Below are 22824 nucleotides of genomic sequence, written 5' to 3' on the forward strand. Positions count from 1 at the left end.
TTTATTGACGATGGTATAAAATAATTATGAGACACTTTCAAGTCAGTACTTTAATAAAGTGAATAGTTTGACAATGTACCATTTATTGTTTATCAAATTCTAATAGGCATCTAATTAATTACAAACAACACAATGAATCATAATATTACCACATCATTTTACAATTTTCACTGCTAGAACAGAACTCTTTTATAGAAATATTTATACTGCCTGAATGTGAGGAACACAAAAGTCACCTAATTATCTTCATTCCTTTATGTCACAATTACTGCCCTTTCCAGAAAACAGAATATCAATTCAAAATTGAAATAACAACACTATTTACAAATACAAAATTTAATAAAAACCTAATTGACTTATAGGAAAGAAAATTCTATTATGTAATTATATGAAATATATCCATTGGGTGAACTCTGAATTCCTAGCAGAATACAAAACCCCAAATATTCATCATCATCATTAGTTTTACTATCATTAAATGCCAGACAATGTAGTATGAGCTTCATATAAGTAATGTAGTATGAGCTTCATATAAGTCACTATCTAATCTCATTCTCATAAAAAAACATATGATATAAATATTACTATTATCTTTATTTCACAGATGAGGAATCTAAGGCTAAAAGCAGATAAATAACTTACATGGGGTCAGAGAGCAATGAGAAAACTCATGTTCTTAAATAATACCACTTTACTACAAATACAGAAAATTTCAGCACATAATCCAGGTATCTCATAAACTCCATTCAAAGATTGATCCAACAAAAGATTTTAAAAATAGGTAAGATAATAAATTTAATGGGTACATTGTGCTTGATATACTAGGAATATCAAACTTAGAAAAACGGCTATTTTAACAACATGTTGCCTACCACATAAAGTAGTAAATTATTCATATATATAACAAAATATGAATTAAAAAACCCACAAAAGTGGAAAATGATTGCTAGATTGTGGAATCCAAATCCATACATTCTGAGCAGTAATATGGACAGGATTCCTTCATCCAATATAAAGGTCTCTTACTCTCCTTCCTTTCTGCCATACTACTCCCTACTCTGCATGCACATGTATGCAAATACATGCACACATGTGCATGTATAGACACACACTTATACTATAACACCGTAATGTTTAATATTATAGTCCCTAATCACAGCTGAAATTTAATTATAATTAAATTAAAAACTCAGTTTTTCATTTTCACTAGCCATAGTTCAAGTGCTTAAAAGTTACACGTGGCTAGTAGCTACTATAGTGGATGGCATGGATATAGAACACTGAAGAAAGTCTGACCAAGTAGTCCAGCACTGGAGACTTTAAATAAAGAAAAAAAAAAAAAAACCTTATTGCCTAATCTCTAAAACCTAAGCACCAAAGAAATACAAAACTCATTCCCAAATAATGAAACTTCTAAAATTGGTATGCTCAACTTCCAAGTATAAAATTCTTTAAAAGCCTGAGTGAACTGTATTGTCCTCTTACAATGTAAAATCAATCTGCTTTAAAAAAAAAATCTAACTCCAGAGATAGAAAGTAAAGAATCATGGTATTTTAAAATCAGAGAAACATAAAATACTTTATGCTAGTATATTCATTTAAAGGTAAAGAAATAAAACCTAGAGATACTAGTTAATTAGTTAATTAGCTCATATAGCTAATAAGCCCCAATGTTGGGATTAGAACTGAGTCTTTATGACATTTATCCTTGGATTATTTCTACTACATTATAACATGCTAATCTAGTCTTGCTCAATAACATTTATCTTTATAACAAAAAGAAAATAAATGCCCTTGAATTGAATATCATAGAGTCCATTACCCAGATTTCCTCTGTTGCTTATTTTCTTTATAATGGCTTTAGATGTCAAAATGGTCATATATATTTCAGGGTTTTTTGTGGTTATAATTATTTTAATTATATTCTGTAAATTACTGGTCATCACTGACTTGTTAAATTTTAACTCTTTCCCTTCTGTACACAATTCAAAAATCCATGTTAATGGTAATGTGCAAGTATGACCCTAAGAAAAGGATTCATCCTAAGAAATCTAATCTCTTCTCCAGCATCACATGGGTGATGGCCTCTAACTGACTCAGTGTTGCAAATGCCTCAGTTTCTCTGCAGACTAAAGAGCGGCTGGAGGGATACCTTCTGTTAACAATATCCATTTGCTGGGAAGAATTAAAGGCATAGCCTAATGCTCTTTCAGATAAGGAAGGCTGAGTTCTTACTGCTATAAGGACTTGGTGCATGCGCACGCGCGGGGAAGGGGGGGAGGAGAGACATTGATTCAAACTGAAGAATACAGGTTCATCCAAATGGCTCTCTCTTATTTTTTAAAGGATATAATTTAACACTTTTTAATATATTTATAGAGTTTTACATTAATCATCACAATTCATTTTAGAAAATTTAATCACCTTAAAATAAACAAAGTGCCCACTACAGGTCACTTTCCATTTTCTTCCCTGCTCATCCCACTCCCCACCTCTAGGCAACCATTAATCTATTTTCGATCTCTATAGATTTGCCTACTCCAAATACTGCACATAAATGGAATTACATAATCTAAGTGATTACAATTTCACTTAGCATAATGTTTTCATGGTTTAACCATGTTGTAACATATAGCAGTACTTCACTCACTGAGGATGATGCATAATATTCCATTGTAAGATACATTACATTTTTCCATTTCTTTGTTTTATTTATATATAGCAGCAGAATGCATTACAATTCTTTATATAGAGCATGATTTTTCATATCTCTGGTTATATACATAGTATATTCACACCAATATGTAATCAAAATCAAGAATCAATAAATGGGATGGACTCAAACTAAAAAGTTTCTTCTCAGCAAAAGAAACAATCTGTGAGGTTAATATAGAGCCTACATATTGGGAGCAAATATCTACCCCTCACACATCAGATAGAGCACTCATCACTAGAGTATATAAAGAACTCAAAAAACTAGACACCAAAAAAAAAAAATAAATAAATAACCCAATCAATATATGGGCCAAGGACCTGAACAGACACTTCTCAGAAGATGATGGACAATCAATCAACAAACACATGAAAAAATGTTCATCATCACTAGCAATTAGAGAAATGCAAATCAAAACTGCTCTAATATTTCATCTCACTCCAGTCAGAATGGCAGCTATTATGCATACAAACAACAAGTATTGGTGAGGATGTGGGGGAAAAGGTACACTCATACACTGCTGGTGGGACTGCAAATCGGTGCATTCAATACAGAAAGCAGTATGGAGATTTCTTGGAAAATTGGGAATGAAACCACCATTTGACCCAGCTGTCCCTCTCCTCGGTCTATACTCAAAGGACTTAAAAACAGCATACTACAGGGACACAGCCACATCGATGTTTACAGCAGCACAATTCACAATAGCTAAATTGTGGGACCAAACTAGATGTCCTTCAATAGATGAATGGATAAAAAAATGTGGCATATATAATAATGGAATATTATTCAGCAATAAGAGAGAATAAAATCACGGCATTTGCAGGTAAATGGATGGAGTTAGAGAAGATAATGCTAAGTGAAGTTAATCAATCCCCAAAAACCAAATGCCAAATGCCGAGTGTTTTCTTTGATACAAGTAGGCCGATTCATAGTGGGATAGGGAGAGGGAGCATGGGAGGAATAGACCAACTCTAGATAGGGCAGAGGGGTGGGAGGGGAAGGGAGGGGACATGGGGTAATTAATGATGGTTGAATGTGATGATCATTATTATCCAAAGTACATGTATGAAGACACAAATTGGTGTGTATATTTCAGTTCTTAATACTGATCCCATCAGAAACAAAATATCGAATTTCTAGGAAGGCCATGAATTTTGTACATTGATTATACATGATTCTGATGTTTAAAGAGCAAATGGAATCAGTTTCTATATTTGTAATTTTAGTCAATTATCTCATAAGGAAATTTCTATATTTTGTACATTCTATATGTATTCACTCACTAGCATACACACACATGTGCGTGCTATTCATCAAAGGAGGAAAAATATTTAAACATGAGCTTCTTCAAAATTACTGAGACATGCTAAAACCTCTTATTTATTTTAACTTACAGGCTTAGAAACAATAGAAACTATCTGTTGGATTACAATTCATAGAGCAATGGAGTGCAATAATTGCCAACTTTAGGGCACTGTCAGACAGATTATCCATATTGCCATTAACTGTGACAAATTGTGCTTTTAAAATTTTATTGACACTGTCACATACTTGACCTTATTAAGTACTCTGTTGACATTAATAAGGTGTTTCTTTATCCTAGCCCAGCAGGAGTTAGGGATAAAGATGGTTTAAGTCAACATAAGTACCTACCAAGAAATATACACATGTTCAGACTCAGTTAATTAGGTGAAGAAATAGAAAAGGATTTCAGGCAAAGGAGACCATGTACAAAGTTATGGAGTTAAGAGGGATGAAAACCATAGAATGTTTGGGAAATAAAGCATAGTATGGCTCAAGGAAATAGTTATGTAGAAGAACTGTGGAATATGAGGTCAAAGAGAAATCAATGGCTAGATGATTGAGTATTTTATGTAGATTTTAATCCTAGAGTCTATAGAATGACTTTGTAGGTTTTTATTCTGAGAAGAATTACATTTTTGAAAGATAATTTTATAGGATATTACTTAAAAGGGCTTAGAAAGAAGGAGAGAAGATGTTAAAGGGTCTGAGGAAATGATTAAATAATGGCATGTGACAAACCCTGAAATTTAAAAAACAGCAATGGGGATGGAGAGAGAGGAATACTATGCCAAGGAAGGGCAGTACAACAGTAAGGAAGTAAAACTGATAGAATTCATTGATTAATGGAATGGACAGTGGATCAGGGTAAATATGACTACTATATTTCTGGTGTCCACCAATTGGTCAATAATGGTAAGTCTAACCAGATTTGGAAATATAAGATGAAGCTAGGTCAAGAGATAAGTTTAGAAAAGGCTGAAGAACAGGAAGATAAGTACAGTTAAGAATAACATAAAACTTGAATTGGAGGCTGCCAAACATAAGGGATCTGTTAGTCAGGAGAAAGTTTGAAGCTCAGAAGGAGACATTATATATGAGTGCTAGCTGAAGTCCAGAGGTTGAATGACACTGCTCAAGGATCATCAGAATGAGAAAAGCAAAGGACTGAGGATCAAAGATCTCATGATTGCTCTAGTAATCAGCAAATTTAACAGCTAACCACATAGGAAATTTTAATAAAACATAGAGGCAAAAGGAAAACAAGAAAAGTTTAGCATGCGGAAGCAAATGTAATAGCTAGTTCAAAAGTATGCTAAGAGTAAAATCTCAAAAATTAAGAACCATGTGGAAAGAATCAAGCTACATAAAATCACTCCATGTGTCTGAACGATTACTTAAACATCACCATATGTGGTCACATAGGACACGATCTGAGTTACATAATTCCCACATTCTTAAAAATCATACTTGATACCATTTAAATAAATTATTTCTGACTCATCAGGAAGATTAAAAATGGGAGTTAGTGGGGGGCTTTGCTGAAACACAGATACCCTGGGGAATTATTGAAATATGCATGACTACTCACTGTGGCACAAGTAAAATAAAATGTTATTGTTTGCATTCTAGTTTCAGTATTTTTATGTTTTTGTTTCTAAGTATTCTTCTCTTGTTGCTAGGCTATCAACCATCACTTTCCCCCCCCCTTTATTTGGTGGTGCTAAGGATGGAACCCAGGGCCTCATGCATGCCAGGCAAGGGCTCTATCACTGAGCTGCATCCCCAGCCCCAGCCATCACTTCTTGATGATCCCAGTACATCAGTCTGGAAAAACCCTCTCCTAATTTGTGCTTCTGGTCTGAGATGGATGGAAAATGGATAATTAAGCTCATTAAGATACCACAAGGGACAAGGAGAAGGATGAGAGGCTGATAAAAGGCTCATAGGTCTTTCTTCCCATGAAACTTAAGTGATAGATTTGGTGGCATTTTGCAGATTGCTTGAATTGTTTTGTTTTGTTTTGTTTTTATTTCATTTTTGGTTCTCATTTATATTCCAAAAGGATGAATTTATTAAATAGGTATGGTCTGGATAGTGAAGCTATTACACATTAGAAGCAGGTGTATTTACTGCTCTGTTTTTGTGAACCAGATCCAATTACAACATGGAAAACATGTCTATTATTTTTGACATGTTAGAAAATCATTTTAAAATGTATTAAATCAGACTAACACACTTCTCTACATAGCTCCTAAAATGCTGAAAGGACATGGCACCTTTCATACTAATTGCAGTCTACGAAGACAGGGACTGTTTTGATATCATGTCATTGGATGTTAACTATACTACTTTTTCTTTCCATAAACAATTATTAATGCTCAGTATACCCTGGCTTTTCCTGTCTGGATATGTAAATATAAGTTTCAACTAAATGTTGAAAATACCTTGTTTTGTCTTCTTTGGTGAAATAACTGAGATACTACTGTAGCCTATATTATTACCTATCAGAAGCACTTCTTACCTCTCATCCTACACAATACTACTTTTTATTAGAGAAGATAATTTCTGGAATGTTCTTACCCTTCATGTCCTAGTTGAATTATCATCACTGAAAACTTCCAAGTCTCCTGGAGGAAATTACCTAATTTCACCTTCTTTTGGGCTCTCACTAAATTTTACAAAGAGTAATGGGATATTGGTGGTCAAGGGTAGATATTTCAGACAAAGTGTTCTGCATGATAAAATGAAGGTATCTGCAAAGCCTATATACTGTTTGGGAAGTACTATATTTAGGTTCATTTAAAACACAAGGTACTTTGGGAAGAATAACAAGCTAAAAGGCCATCATGTTAAGATGGTGCCATGCTGAAAAAGTTCATATGTCACAAGTAAGGTCTTCACCTTCATCAAGATAGCACTGGGTAATAAACATAGTTTTTATTCTAATATATGCTTAGAGTAGAATCAGATTTATTTCTTGAGAATAACTAAGAACATCATAGAGCATTTTTCTGGAGGGGAAGGGTGTGAAAATATGGGATATTAATTAGGAAATTATTGAATCAATATTGGTGGGAGAAGATAAAGGCAGTAGTGAAGAGAGAATGAGATAGTCATAGTCTATACTTATACAATAAGAAGACATAATGATTGCCTGGCTACAGGGGCAAAGAAGAACAATGTCTTCAGGAAAATTAAAGATTTGGGGAGCAAACAATGCCTGTAAATTCTAAAATGGAAAACACAAGGAGAAAACTAGAACTCCTTGGGATGAATCAGGTTAAGAGGAAGAAATAATAAGCTAAGTTTCAATGGAAAAGGAGGTACAGTGTAGTAGTTATAGCATTATTTCTGGAGCCAGACACCTTGATATCTGATCTAGGCTTTATCTCCTATTATGCCATGCTGTGACCTTAGAAATATCACTTAATTTCTATGGGCCTCAATTTCCTTATCCATAAAATGGGGCTACTGCAACTATCTCCTCTTAGAATTCCTGCGAGGTTTAAACATAACATGTATTTAGAACACTGACACTTGGCAATTTTCAATTATGAATGCTATTTTTTAAAATATTTAATTTTTAGTTGTAGTTGTCAATGCCTTTTTTAAAAATTTATTTTTACGTGCTGCTGAGGATTGAACCCAGGGCCTCGCACACGCTAGGGAAGTGTTCTACCACTGTGCCACAATCCCAGCCCCATGAATGCTATTTTTAATTTCTTATTTTTGCAACATTTGTAAGATAACTAGTTCAGTATTTGGAGACACAGCTGTGAATGAAGAGAAAGGTATGATCTGCATTTATAAACCTGGAGATTTCCTAGGATATAAGTTGCACGTTAATACTAGAGAAGTAACTGAGAATATGTATGGAGAAAATAAATATGTATATGTCTATGAGCATATATACATGTATTTGCATAAGTACATATGTATATATGGATAGGTGGATGTAAAATGATAATAGAGAAGATCAATGACAGAAAATGTGAATGTCAAAAGAGGGGAAACACATTAAAAAATAGAGAAACGCCAAGCACAGTGGCATACCACTGAAACAGGAGGGTTAGGAGTTCAAAGCCAACCTTAGCAAAAGTGAGGTGCTGAACAACTCAGTGAGACCCTGTCTCTAAATAAAATACAAAATACGGCTGGAGATATGGCTCAGTGGTTGAGTGCCCCTGAGTTCAATCCCCAGTATCAAAAAAGAAAAAAATAGAGAAAGAACCATTACAGGTAGTCATTAAGCAGAGAGAAAACTGTGCCTAGAAGGCAAAGGAAGAAAAACTTTCAAAGAAGAGGATGATGAAGAGTACCTAGATATCAGTGGCATTCTTCCACTGGAAAGAGGCCATTGGATTTTGAAATTACAGGATGACAGTATGCCTTTTTGAGAACTGTGAGAAATCTGAGTTGTGAAAGGTAATTTAAAACAGAAAACAAGTAGAGATTATTCTTTTAGAGACATGGACTATAAAATGATAAAGCGAGATGAGAGGCTAGTTAAAAGCATAACTCAGATAAAAACCAGCATCAGAGGATATGAGACTGGAGAATGACACTAAGTTAAAGGGAAGACAGTAAAGATAGAACATGTCAAGATAGATGGTTTATCTCCTGCTTATTTCTTGAAAATCCTATCACAGGTGCAATAGTTTACTTTACAGATGGACTAAAAAAAACCTGAGAAGTCAATAATCTGTTTTAAAATAAAAGAGGGGTATATATAGTTATTATTTTAAAATACAATTAGTCCTGTATTTTAACAAAATTACTTCCTGAGACTATAATAACATTTTGAGATGTCTCAGGATACTACCAAAATAGAAAATTAATTCTGTTAAAATACAGTACTAATTATATTTCTTAAACAACAAATTTAAACTTTTGTTTTTCATTTCTGCATTCTGAATATATTTTTAAACTTTTCAAGGATATTTTTTATTCACATTAAATACAACAAATAAACAAATCTGCTCAGTTCTTGTGAGAGTACAAGGCTCTGTATATAACAAATTACTAATTTTTGTAGCTCATTAGAATAGGAAATTTCAAATTGTAGTTTGCATCTATAATCAGTATTCAACAATTTCTTGAATACTTAGCAAGATGTCTGTGATTTTTCCATATGTTATTTGTTAAACATTTTCTACTTTATCATTCCATTGTGTCCAGCTTCCTGAAGGATAGCAAATGTTAATCTCATCTCATTGTTTGGGGTAAACTAATCTATGGTAGTGGTGTCACATTAAAATACAGGCAATGCAATATACAAATGTTGGCATCACAAAGACCTAAGTTCAAATCACAGTTCTACCCCTTAACCATTATGTGATTTTTCAATGGGCTTTAGCCTTCCAGCAAATTAATTCCCTTATCAGTAAACTGGAGGTAATAACACGTAATTCACAGAATTATGCTTAAAAATTTATTTAAGGTGGATTTTTAAAATATGTAATTGTACTTTGCCCAAGTATGACAAACTAAGTATAAAATGTAATGAAAACTTTCAATATAGCTAAAACTACTTCATTCCTCCTGAAGACACTTTACAAAAGAAGTACAAAGCTTTATGGCGAGAAGAAATGTATTAGTTAAAAAAAACTTAGAAAATATTCCAACTTTTAAATATGTAATACCTTTGACATAATCACACTATAAAAGTTTATCTAAAATGTTCATCATAGTTGAACTAGAAGAACACATGATTAAGAAAATTACTTATATATTTGAAGAAGCATTAAAGTTTCTTAACATCACATATTCTCTTTAAACAAGCCAATTCATTTATCTGATACAATTTCAAACTCTAGAGAAAAAAAGATATATTTCAGAATATAACTTTGAAAAGGAGAAAATTAATTGTGTTAGTTTCTCATAAGAAATTTCAATATTTAAATACTAGTAAATTATTTGATAAAATTAAATATAAAAACTTGTTGTCTTTGCTGAATTACAGTTCAACAGCATAAAAAAATTTCATTCAGCAATTTAATGGCATACATTATCTAAAATAAACAGCATTAGCATCAGAGACCAAAAAAGCTGGCATCAATTTCCGTCTCTTACAAGCTGTATCGCCTTGGACAAGTTATTTACTCTTCATTCTTATGAGCAAAATAGAGATGATATTAATACCTATAAAGCTGGGTTGTTGGGAGAATTAAATCAAATGACATATGCAAATTAAAATGTTTAGTCTAGGAACTCATATCATAAATATGCGCCATAAATATGAGTTCTTATTCCTCAAGAATAAAATTAACGTAGGTCATTTCCTGAACCACCTAGAAAAGGACAGCAAGTTTTATTATTTTCTTGAAGAAAAGACTTTGGCTAAGGCTACACAGGATTATCAGATGAACTGTGACACAGGAATTGCAATTCAATCTCCTCTCTTCTGGTTGAGTCAGACCTCTGAATGTTGTCTGAATGGCACAAAGAGAGATGGGCTTAATTGTTTTAAATTCCTCTCATATGCTCTTTAACACTTGATACAACAATGGCATTGGCCAAACTGCTTGCCCTTTGGCCCTGATGACTGATAAGGCTTCAATTTTCCTGATTTATTATTATTACTAAATTAGAATAACAATTATAATCATAGGGCCATATCTATAATAATTCGAAAGTATTTTTCCTAATATTAAACAAATTATTAATCTCACAAACAAAACATCTAACAGGAAGGATTTTATTTTTATACCCAATTCTATTTAAGAGCCAGTTAAAATGGAGTTACTGTCATACAAAATGAGTACTCTAAATACAACCCAAGAAGCAATTTAAGACAAAACTAACTTACCTGTAATTGCAAAGCTTCATGATTTTCCAATCCTTCCACAATTGGTGAAAATCGCTCCCTGTTATTTCTCTCTGCAGCAGTAGTTATAGCCCCTAAAAGTTTATCTAGACTGCAGAGGGGAAAAAAAAAACAGAAATGAAAAATACTTCTTACACATATATTATGAACATGGGTTATTTCTTTCAGTCTCACCAGTTTTACTTTTGGAGCATAATGTTTATGTATGTCATTACATGTTTTAAAATTATTTAATTTTTTCATCAACAAATGAAACTGTGTATAGTTATAGTGTACAACATAATATTTTGAAATATGCATATATTGTAAAATGGTTCAATCAAGGTAATTAACATCTGCACTACTTCACAGACTTATCTTCTCTCTCTCTCTCTCTCTCTCTCTCTGTGTGTATGTGTGTGTAAAGAGAATAATTAAAATCTACTCATCTATTTTCAATTACAGATTATAGACAACATAATATATATAGACAACATAATATACAATAGATCTCTTTGATTTATTCTTTCCAACTGAAAGATCATTATCATATAATAATTGAGCTACTGTCTACATATTCCTACAAGTTGAATAGTGATAACTTTAAATAATTTTAGAGCATGAAAATTCAAATTCAATTAGAAAAGTCTTGAGAAAAATAATGTTTCTGGGTGATACCTTCAAAAGAATTCCTGATAGAAAAACATTAAAATTTAAATTTTCAGGTTTTGAAATATCATGTGTTAATAAAGATCTTCATATCACTTAAGTATAATTTGATGTCTATAATTAATAGATTATTCTAGTGTAAACACACTGTGATTTAATAATAAAGTGCTGGATAGCGTGAATATTTTAAAAAATAACTTTATTCAACATTCTTTTATAAAAGAATAAGAAAAAAGAAACCAAAAGTGAAATTCAAGGTAATTGAAGAAACATCCTTATCTAGCACAATAAATTTGTTTACCTAGATAAAAATATTGATAACTATACCATATGATGTTGAAATCAAATGTACCTCTATGTAGTACTCTATTTTTATCAAATAATATCTGAAATTAAAATTAATTCCTAACAATTATATCAGGCTAGGGTGACTTTTAAATATTAAGTTATGGAAATCTACTTGACTAGAAAAACAGTATTTCTTATTCATGTATAAGCTGATTTTTTATAAAGCCAAGGGAAACTTTACTTTTGCATAGGTTACTTCATTTGTTCTCACTGAGAAAAGAGTTAACATTATAGGTAATATTTTAGGTTTAATGTTTGTCTTTTGAGTTCTGAAGACAACAGCTAGCATAAACAACATCTCATTTTTTCTAACAATTATAAGAAAGTCAGCATATTGAAATTTCCTTAAATATTTGCATGGTCCACCTCTGAATCAAACTGAAATTATTACTCTCACACAAAGGTTTGAGAAAAATATTTCAGTTCATGTCCATAGTACATATTTCAATTTTCACACAATGGTTTCTTACAAACTGAAATTACTAATGAAATAAATGTGAAATTTTGATTTGGATTCAATATCATTTCCATAGGAATATATGATCCAAAACATACTCAGCAATACTTGTTAAATTTGGTGCATATAGACATACACATATATATACATATCTATGCATATATATACATACATATACATGCACATACACACACACCTATTAAAAACAAAGAAAAAAAGAAAAGTTAATTAATTTCACTTACCAATAAGTACTTCATCTTTTCAATTACCATAGGTATTCAAACTAGAAGGCTATCCAAAAAATTATACTAAAATAAAAGCATATATTCAATTCAACTACAGACATAAAATTGTGTGATATGCAGCATGGTGTGTGTGGTGTGTGTGGTGTGTGGTGTGTGGTGTGTGGTGTGTGGTGTGTGTGTGTGTGTGTGTGTGTGAGAGAGAGAGACAGAGAGAGAGAGAGAGAGAGAGAGAGACAGACTGCCAAAATAACTTTTAAATTTTGCCCACTTTTCTAATGATGGCTTCACCTTTGGCAAGACAACATTCTATTTATTCACTTTAAATTCGCCTTTAAAAAACTCCCCTGTAGGATTCTATTTAAATCTAGCTTCCATAATCTCTAAAAACTGTTACAATATAAATATACAAGACAAAAGTGTCAATCAAAAATTCCCTAAAGTCTAATACTTTTTTATACAAGTTATCCAATCAAAGAGAACAAAAGTAAGACTTATTAAAAGTAAGACTTATCTCAAGAGTTGTTTTCTATGCAATAAATATAGTACAGCAATACTTACATATTCTCTTCTCCAACAATGCAAATAGCAGAAAGTATTTTTACTATTTCAGTCATCATGTTGGGTTGTTTGGGGTCAATTGCTCTTGCCAATAGTAAAAGACTTCTTTCATCCCCTAGAATCCTTTGTAATCCAAACTAAAGAGAGGAAAATATGAATATAAAATTTTCATTCAAAAATGAAATGTCTATGGAGCATCTTTCATTAAATAAAAAGCAACTAAACCCAAATTACCCAAAAAATCCGTACCTCCGAAACGAGGTTCTCACTAATTATATAAATGTTCTTTAAATGCAGTGACATACTAAATATATAAAGATATAAGACATGTATCTGGAAAACCATCAATCCAAACATCAGAGCAATATTATCAAAATGGAAGCTAAGGAATAATGGTTTATTTTTTATGATTTTATTAGTATATGCCTTGCACAGGGAGAAGAGTTTCAGAAGGTAATCTAAACTCCAAGGGGCCAAAAAAAACCCTGACATTTAAGTAATTTCTGATTAAAGTTTCCGCCTCTGATTTAGACAATTTATTCCACATGAAATTAATACAAAACAGTATATTTTCTATTTTGAATATGTATTTATGCCTATTGTTTCACATGCCTGTAATTTAGATGATCCAATTGTCCATGTTCTAAGTGCCTACATGCAAGACATAAATGTGGTCTAACTAAAACTTACCCTTAGTTTAGAATAATCTAAGTCAAATTAACAGGTTCTTCAAAAACTGTAAAACTCTTACAAAATAAGAACTTATGTGTTGATATAACAAAGTATATTCTGTGGGAAAAAGGCTCTATAGAAAATCTCACCAATATAATTTTCTCTTGTGACTATACTGATTATAATTAGTTGGTGTCCTAGAAAACTGTGACATTTGACAACATGAATCAATGAGAATGCAGAACAAAGGGTACTATAGTTCAATTTAGAGATGAGTGGACTGATTAGCTGGAGAGGTGAAGTTATTTTTCAGAGGCCACTCAACTTATTAGTAGCAAAGCATGAACTCTGTATAGTTCAGCAGAACCCCTGATTTCTAGTATTATGTTGTCTTTCTATTATGTCATTATTTCCCTCAGTTGAAAAGAGATTCATCGTAAACCATGGAGAAGCAACATTTAGTAAGTTCTTTCTTATTACCCATCAAAGTCTGCATAACATTGTAACCAAAGACTAAGAGCACAGCAGTTGAAAAATTCTGTACTAATATGGATAGGGATCTTTCTGTGAAAAACTTCCAGAAACAGCACTATAAGTGTATTTAAGAATCTCATGTCTACTAGCAAGCATCTACCACATGTGCCAATAATATTTTTCATTGATATATGTACATAAAATATATATGATGATTATATAACTTCATATGCCTAAGAAAGACTGCAGATTCCTTAAATACAAAATTTTATTTCATTGGTTATTAATAGTTTTATTTCACATATGGCAAGATTCCATATAATTACATATCTCTATTAGGCACTTTGAGATTATAAAATGCCATCTAAAGGCAATTATGTAATTAAGTGAATTAATCAATGGTATTTTACCTGTAGGTATATAAGTTACATCATTTATAAGACACTAATAAAAAGCCTAAAATTCATATAGTTCTTAATTACACAACTGGTATTATACAAAAAATAAAGCCCTGCTGTCTTCCAGAGATGTCATTAAGGTTTCAGTCAACTTTTGCATCACTGACACCAAAATATTTGACAAAAACAACTTAGAGAAGGAAACATTTATTTTGGCTCACAGTAGACAGGTGACTCCATTACTCTGGACCCAGGGTGAGGCAGCATATCATGGGGGAAGGACAGGACAAAGGGAAGTTTCTCCTCTCATGGTAGCACAGAAGCAGAGAGGTGAGCAATGGGGCTACAGAGCAGATGCAACCTTCCCATCCAATGACCCACCTCTTCCAGACACATCCCACCTGCCTACAGTTAAAGTCCACTAAATCCATTCAAACTAGTATGGACTGATTGGACTACATCTCTCATAATCATTTCATCTCCGAATATCCCTGCACTAATACAAGAGATTTTGGAGGACACCTCACATGCAAACCATAACATTTTGCCCCCAAAAGCTCATGTTCTTCTCACAATGCAAAACACATTTAGTTTATCCCCAAGACTCCCATAGTCTGAACAGTTTCCATACTTCCAAAAGTGAAATTCAAAGTCTCTTCTGAGATGGCCTGGTGGCGCAACACCTGTAATTCCAGTGGCTAGGGAGGCTAAGGCAAGAGGATCTCGAGTTCAAAGCCAGCCTCAGCAACTCAGCTAGGCCTTAATCAACTAGGCAAGAACCTGTCTCTAAATAAAATATTTTAAAAGGGGACTGGGGATGTGGTTCAGTGGTTAAGCACCCCTGTCCCACTTCAATCCCCAGTACAAACAAACAAACAAACAAAAAAGTCTCCTCTGAGACTCAAGGCAAACTCTTGGTCTCTTGGCTATAAGCTCCTATAAATATCAAAAGAAAGTTACATTTATCCAATATAGTGGCACAGCATAATCACTCCCATTCCAAAGGGAGGAATAGGGGCACAGAAAAAAAAAGGTGGGGCTAAAACAATTCTAAAGTCAGCCAGGCAAACAAGTCCACTAAATATGTTTACAGCAAGTCACACAGCTATAAGATGTACTTTCCAAAGGATTTGGGCAGCTCTACCCCTCCCTTCTTTGGTCTGGCTAGTTACAGTGCACTTGGGCTATCTTTTAACCTGGCTTGCTCCATAGCCAGCAGCTTTTCTAGGCTGATAGTCCATGTTACTGGAATCTCCTAATTCCTAGGGTCTCCATTCCAGCTTTGGCTTCACTTTTACAACTTCATGCATTGCCCTCTCATAGACAGACAGTGTTACACTTTCCCTGGCCTCCCAGGCCTTCCTTTTGAATCTCAGTGTAAGCATCCATGACCGACCCCTTAACTTTAGCATCCTGTATTCCTGAAGAACCAACACCACATGGATGACACCAAGGTCTGCTGCCAGCTCTTACAATACCTGAGCCCTATGGAATCATGGCTTCTACAGACTCTGAGTTTCTGGATGGCTGAGTACAACTTCCTAGGTACCCCTGTGAAAGCAGTGAATCCCAGTGATCTCTTCTCAAAGGAACTTTCCCTTCTACACCCTAGAGCCCACAAGGGTATGGTCATGCAAATTCCTGAGATGTCCTCAAGCCATCTTTCCTATTTTCTCTGTGATGTATTTAAGGTCTCTATAGGTACCATAATATCTTCAACAAGCACAACTCTCTTGGCATTAATTGTACATGCATGTTTTTGGTCAAACTACAGGTTTTTAAAATACTTTACTTCTGCTATCTGCTCCTGTTTGTCACAGTAAACCTGGCTAAAAGCTGCCAGCAATATCTATGCCACTGATTGAATGCTGTGCTGCCTTGAATTTCCTTTGACAGATTAATTAGTTCAACACTTTTAAATTAAGCTTGACACAAAGTCTCAGGACACAAATAAATTGTACACAGGTCCTTTGCCAGAATGTAACATTAAAAGGCCTCTAGTCCAATTCCCAACAAAGTCTTCATTTTTCTCTGAAACCTCAAGATTATAGCCCTCACTCTTATCAGCATTCTGGTCTTCTGGGTTCCCATCAGAATCATCCATTAAGCTCTGTTTAAAATATCCTAAGGTTTTCCAGCATGCATTTCCAAACTTTTCCAAATTTATCCCACAAACCATTTCCAAAGGCTTTTGAACCACAATGTCATATCAGTCACAGCAATGATCTTACTTCTCAGTACCAATTTCTGTTTTAGTCAGCTTTTGGGTCACTGTGATCAAAATGCCTGAAAAGATTAACTTAGAGGAAGAAACATTAATTTTGGCTCATGATATTAGAAGTCCAGTTCATAGATGGCCAATTCCATTGCTCTTGGCCCATGATAAGACAGCACACCATGGGGAAAGAGTGTGAGAGTGTGGCAGTGGTAAGCTGTTCTCCTTTAGGCAGTAAGGAAGTAGAGTGGGATGGGATGGGGGATGCAGGAAAGATGAAACTTTCCAGGGCATGATGCAGTAACCCACTTCTTCCAGCCACACCCCACCTACCTACACTTACTAACCAGTTAGTCCATTCAAACTAGGATGGACTAAATAAATTAGAACTCTCACAATCCAATCATTTCACCTTTGAATGTCCATGTGTTCACACAAAGGATTGGGGGGGGGGCATCGCATTTACAAACCATAATGCTCATAAATGACATTTACTGAACATAAAAGAGAATATTAACATTATGGTTCATAGAAATCAAGTCAAACCTGACCAATAAATTTTCTTTTTCAATGGAATAAAAACCATATAGAAATAGTCTTCCAACTTATGACCTTTAACTACTACTGTAAAATAAAAATAAAAGTATTTCTAATTTGAAAACAAGACTGATATGTTTACATGATTGCAATACCTACTAATAAATACTGTGTAAAACAAAAGTATATTTTAAATAGTCTTTCAATGAAACTTATGATTTGCATCATAAAGACATTTTGTAAATTAAATAAATACTATCTCATCTGTTTCATACTTTCACATTGTCAAGCAAGTTTTCCCCTTTTGTAACAAAGGCAGAAGTAAATACTACTTACCTTATTATTCATAAATGCTTTGAGGCACTGAATGAGTTTATATTGATTCTTCTTGTCAATATTTTCTTGCCTAAGAAAAAAATAATAAGGTGTTGTACTTCAAATTTTCCCCTTTGATGAAAAATTTTTAATGTTTATTCTTACAGTTTTTTGTCCAGAATCTTTTCCAGAACATCCAATAAGAGCCCGAGACCTTCATGTCCAAAGTTGTTAACCCAACTATAAAAAGAACACACAAAAAGAGTATGATTAAATTAATGTATTTAAGACATTAAATATTCAGAATGACATTTTGATTTTCATTTCTGATAATGTTATCTTACTATTGTTTTCTCTGCTGATACTGATTCAAATACTGACTATATATGCGTAACTCAGAGCTCTTTTCCTAAATCCAAGAACTTTCTTCACATTTTTGATTGCCCACTAAACAGCACTGCCTTGGTTGTTTCACTAGTATCATATAGTTAAGTCTGAATTTATGTGCTGAATTTATCTTCCCATTTCCAATCCTGTAAATCAACTCCTCTTCCATTCTTCAACATTCTGTTAATAACATTATGATCGTTTGAATCCTTCATACTTGAAATATTCCATAATTGTTTGATCTCCCATTCTACTTCCCCTTTGCATTTGTTCTGTTTGTGGATTCAACAAATATTTGCTGAGTGTCTATACCAAGCATGTTTTAGGTGACAGAGCTATGATAGACAACAAAACTAAGCCCTTTATAATCATGAAGACAACCATGTAGAAAGAGGGAGACAGGTGATAACAAATAACCAACTATAATAAATATCAGTGCATTGATGCAAGGAAGAAAAATAACATTTGGTAAATTAAATAAAATGGAGAACCAAGATCCTACTTTTCAGTGTGTGGTCAGCAAAAGGTCCTCAGTTAAGGTAACATTTGAGCAGAGCCCTGAAGGAAGTGAAGAATTTTTCAGTACAAGGATTAAAGGCAAACTGTTTCCTGAGGTGTTAAATAGTATGTTTGAAATGCTCCAAAAACTGTGAGGTGATCAGTGCATTGGAGAGGAATGACTAAGGAAATCAAATCCCATGTGTGGTACAAGGCTAGAAGACAGATTAAATAGAACTTGATCTAACTTTATGGCATCCAGGCATAAATTTTCTAGAATTATTCCTCAAATGCCCCCTCCTTCCTTGTCATTGTTGTCTATGCCCTATTAACCTTTCCTTTAATATACCTGGAGACTCCCAAATGAGGTCTCTGTAGCTTCATTTTTTCATTTGTTCATTTTTAAACTGCCAGATTAAATTGCATTTAACCATAGTCTTTTTTCCAACAATTTCCCCTGAACTACCTAATACATATAAATAATTTGGCCCAACATTCTAATCTAGCCCCAGTTTAGCTTTCTAGTCTAAGACCTTATACTATATGTACCAATAGAATCAAACAAATTATTGTTCCTGTAGTCCTACCTGCAATTCCCTGTTTTAGTTCATTTATTCTTTCTTCCAAAAGGTCACCCCAACACCATCTCAATAAACCTTCAAAGCTCAAAAGGACTGTTTTGAACCATTAATGTCTTCCCCCTATAAATCCTCCAACAATATACAAATTCTTTTTGTTAAGAACCCTCATTGCTATACAAAATTACATATAAGAGGTTGTGAGGGGAATGGGAAAATAAACAAGGAGAGAAATGAATTACAGTAGATGGGGTAGAGAGAGAAGATGGGAGGGGAGGGGAGGGGAGGGGGGATAGTAGGGGATAGGAAAGGTAGCAGAATACAACAATTACTAATAGGGCATTATGTAAAATCGTGGATGTGTAACCGACGTGATTCTGCAATCTGCATTTGAGGTAAAATTGGGGGTTCATAACCCACTTCAATCTAATGTATGAAATATGATATGTCAAGAGCTTTGTAACGTTGTGAACAACCAATAAAAGAAAAAGAAAGATAAGTCAGATGACAGACATACATAGATAGTAATATTGTTATTATGATTATATCATATTGGTTTGATGTTTTTGAACACAGCTAGTTTTTCAAGCACATTAAATTTCAGATGGAAGCTCACACACAAGGTCATAGGTCTCATTAACCCTGAACCAGGTCCTTTCTAATTCTTCACTTCCTTGGATATGAGGTTTCACATGCAGTACAGGAAGCCTGATGATAATGTCTAAATATAAATGTCACATAAAAAAAAAGAACCCTCACTGACATTATGATTCTTGACACACATGGCTTACCTACCCCTTTGGGTTATGAATTCTCTAAAGACAGTACATTATTTCATTTATCTTTCTAGCTACTATTTCACTTACCATAGTAGTTTATATATAGTCCATAAATATTTGTTGACTAATTTAAATTTAATGAATTTATTAATGTGTGTAGTTAAGAGAATAACCAGTCTCATGTTGCCCATGAAGTTCATACATCAAAATAAATATATAGCAGATTTCTGTGAAACAATGATTAAAATCTATGGTCTATCTCCCCCCGCCCCCTGGTGCTGGGATGAAACCCAGGGCTTCCTTCATGCTAGGCAAGTATTCTACTACAGAGCAACATCATCAGCCTCATACTCCAAATAGTTAAACCATGAACATATTTCCATTCCACAGTCTTTATCCACTTCATCCCTACCTAAGGTAAAGCTTACCAACATAGGAGAGACCTACATTTATAAGAGCCTATCAGTAAGAATGACCAGATCACTGAAGAAAGTACATTTAGAAATAGCACATTTTCAGAACTAGTCACATCTATAATATATATGGATGCTCATTTTAAACAAATTCTGCTTTAATTTCCATAATGGAAAGGAGAAAAATCAATATGGCATTGTAATGATAATTGGCAGTAAGCTACTATTCAATTGAAGCATGTAATCATCCAATGCAATAAGCTATTTTCTCTAAACACTCTCAATAATCAGTGAGGTGGTGGTAGAGGGATAAAGGGCCATCAGCTATAAGCATAATATACTATATTTAATCTATCACAGAGAATAATCAGCAGATATCATTACTGCACAGCATAATCTACAAGCTTAACATAGTAGGAATTCTGAACAAATTTATGTAGATAGCCCTCAATATCTGCTTTGGAATTTGGTGTCAATACCTTCTTTGGCATTTGGGAAGAAGAAAAAACAATCTGTGACTTCTTTAAATTTAACACCTACAAACTGTTTTTAAAATTCTAGGGTTTATTCATATTTCTGTTACATCTAGTGTTATTAAAATCATTAGGATTTTTTCTTTCTTGGTCTAGGAAATTATTTGACACAAATCAGTCACCCACACATCTCAGAATGTTATCAAATCATGCAGTTTATGGTACTTTGGTTTCATTCAGTAAAAATTTCTATTGATCTTGGATGGGGGAGGAAATAACCATGAAATTTCAGTGTGAGGAGGAAGGGCCTATTTATTACAAACTAGGCAATGAAAAGTCTCAGTTGTGAATACTGTAGGCTGATGGCCACAGGAGACCTAGTAAGAGTCTTCAGCCAGGTACAGTGGCACACACTTGTAAGCCCAGCATGTGAGGAGGCTGATGAAGAAAGAACACAAGTTCAAGGCCAGCCTGGGCAACTTAGTGAGATTATCTCAAAATTAAACATAAATAAATGAATTAAAAGGGGTTGGGTATAGCTCGTGGTACAGCATCTCTGTATTCCATCCCCAATACAAAAATAAATAAGAGTTCAGAGTTTTTAAAATAGAATAGTAGCCTGAAAGGAGTTTATTGCCAAAGGGATAAAACAATTATGATGTAGTATAATGACACTCAGGAGATTAAAAGAATGTGCAGCTGCACATCTTTTTTTCCTTTTTCTCTTGCCAGTACCATTTTTCTATCTTTCAGACATCAAGCCTTTGTGGTCTCTATCCAAGTGTTTGCTATTCATACACAGTCTCATTCTCTGTGTGTATGTACATATGTTACGTACACACACACACACACGCCATGAAATGATGAAGCAGTTAAAACCCAAATGTTGGCTCCCATACATGGGCTGAATATTTGACACTGCAACAAAAGAAGTATAAATTAGTATTTATTAGGGTGCATCCCAAACCAGCATCATCAACATTGCTTGAAAGTTTGTTAGAAATGGTAATTCTTGGGTCCTGAACTATAAAATCAGTAAATAGGGCAGGGGGACGGCAGGGTGAACAAGTTATGTTTTAAGTCCTCCCTGGTAGTTCTAATGCTTGCTCATATTTTAGAACCACTGGCATAGAACATGGTTTACAGAGAAGTAGAGGAAAGCTTTCTCAGGCAGAACTCAGGCTCAGAATCCAAGACTGCTTTGTATATCCTCCTAACCATAGGGTATACTCCCACTGCCACAGGACAAAAAGGAATTGATGTGAAGCAGGTATTATTGGCATATTTTACAAAGTATAAAAATGTCAGCTCTGAGATATTCAATACTAATTGAGAGTCCCAACATAGGGACTGCAGATCAAGACAGACAGACCTAAATTTTGTTGTAGCATAATAGCCCTGAAGTAAGAAAGAGCAATTCATCACAGATCTTAAATTTGTGAAACATAGAAGAAGCAGAGAATAAGGAAAAACCAAACAGAAGACAACATGGGGAAGAAGAATGATCTTTTATAATTTCCATAATTACCCTGAAATATAAAACATTTTTCTTTCCTTTCTACTGAGATGATTTATATACTGTAAAATTCAACATTTTGACAAATTTTACAGTCATATAACCACCAACACAAGATACAGAATATTTCCATCATCCCAAAATATTGCCCAATTCTCCTTTGTAGTCAATACCCTTTCTCTATCTCACCCCTTGGTAACTACTTACCTGATTCATGTCCTTCTAGTTTTGCTCTTTCCAGATGTCATTATAAATGGAATTATTCAGTTTGCAGATTTTTATGTCAGGTTGATTTAACATAGCATAAATATTTTTATTTGTTCTTTTTCGTTAAGCATGGCAATAGAATCACTCAGCATAAAAATTATAACATCCAACAATTTTGTTGAATGTCTCAGCAGTCCATTCCTTGCTATTATATGGATATACCACCATTTGTTTATCTACTAATATTAGTTGATATACATTT

The 22824-nt window shown here is 33.7% G+C and overlaps 1 protein-coding gene across 4 annotated transcripts in view; it reads right to left on the minus strand.

Moving 5' to 3' along the window:
- DIAPH2 (diaphanous related formin 2) overlaps positions 1-22824 on the minus strand; it is an 813387-nt gene that overhangs the window by 588946 nt on the left and 201617 nt on the right. For all 4 annotated transcript variants that reach the window (XM_081278193.1, XM_081278192.1, XM_081278190.1 and 1 more), the window contains 4 exons: positions 17877-17951; positions 17733-17802; positions 13101-13237; positions 10827-10935 (listed from right to left, as the gene is read on the minus strand). In XM_081278193.1, the coding sequence (XP_081134319.1) occupies positions 10827-10935; positions 13101-13237; positions 17733-17802; positions 17877-17951 (391 nt within the window). The remainder of the gene's footprint in view (positions 1-10826; positions 10936-13100; positions 13238-17732; positions 17803-17876; positions 17952-22824) is intronic.

Source organism: Spermophilus citellus, assembly GCF_964194105.1.
Source record: "Spermophilus citellus genome assembly, chromosome: X".
Taxonomy (NCBI): Eukaryota; Metazoa; Chordata; class Mammalia; order Rodentia; family Sciuridae; genus Spermophilus; species Spermophilus citellus.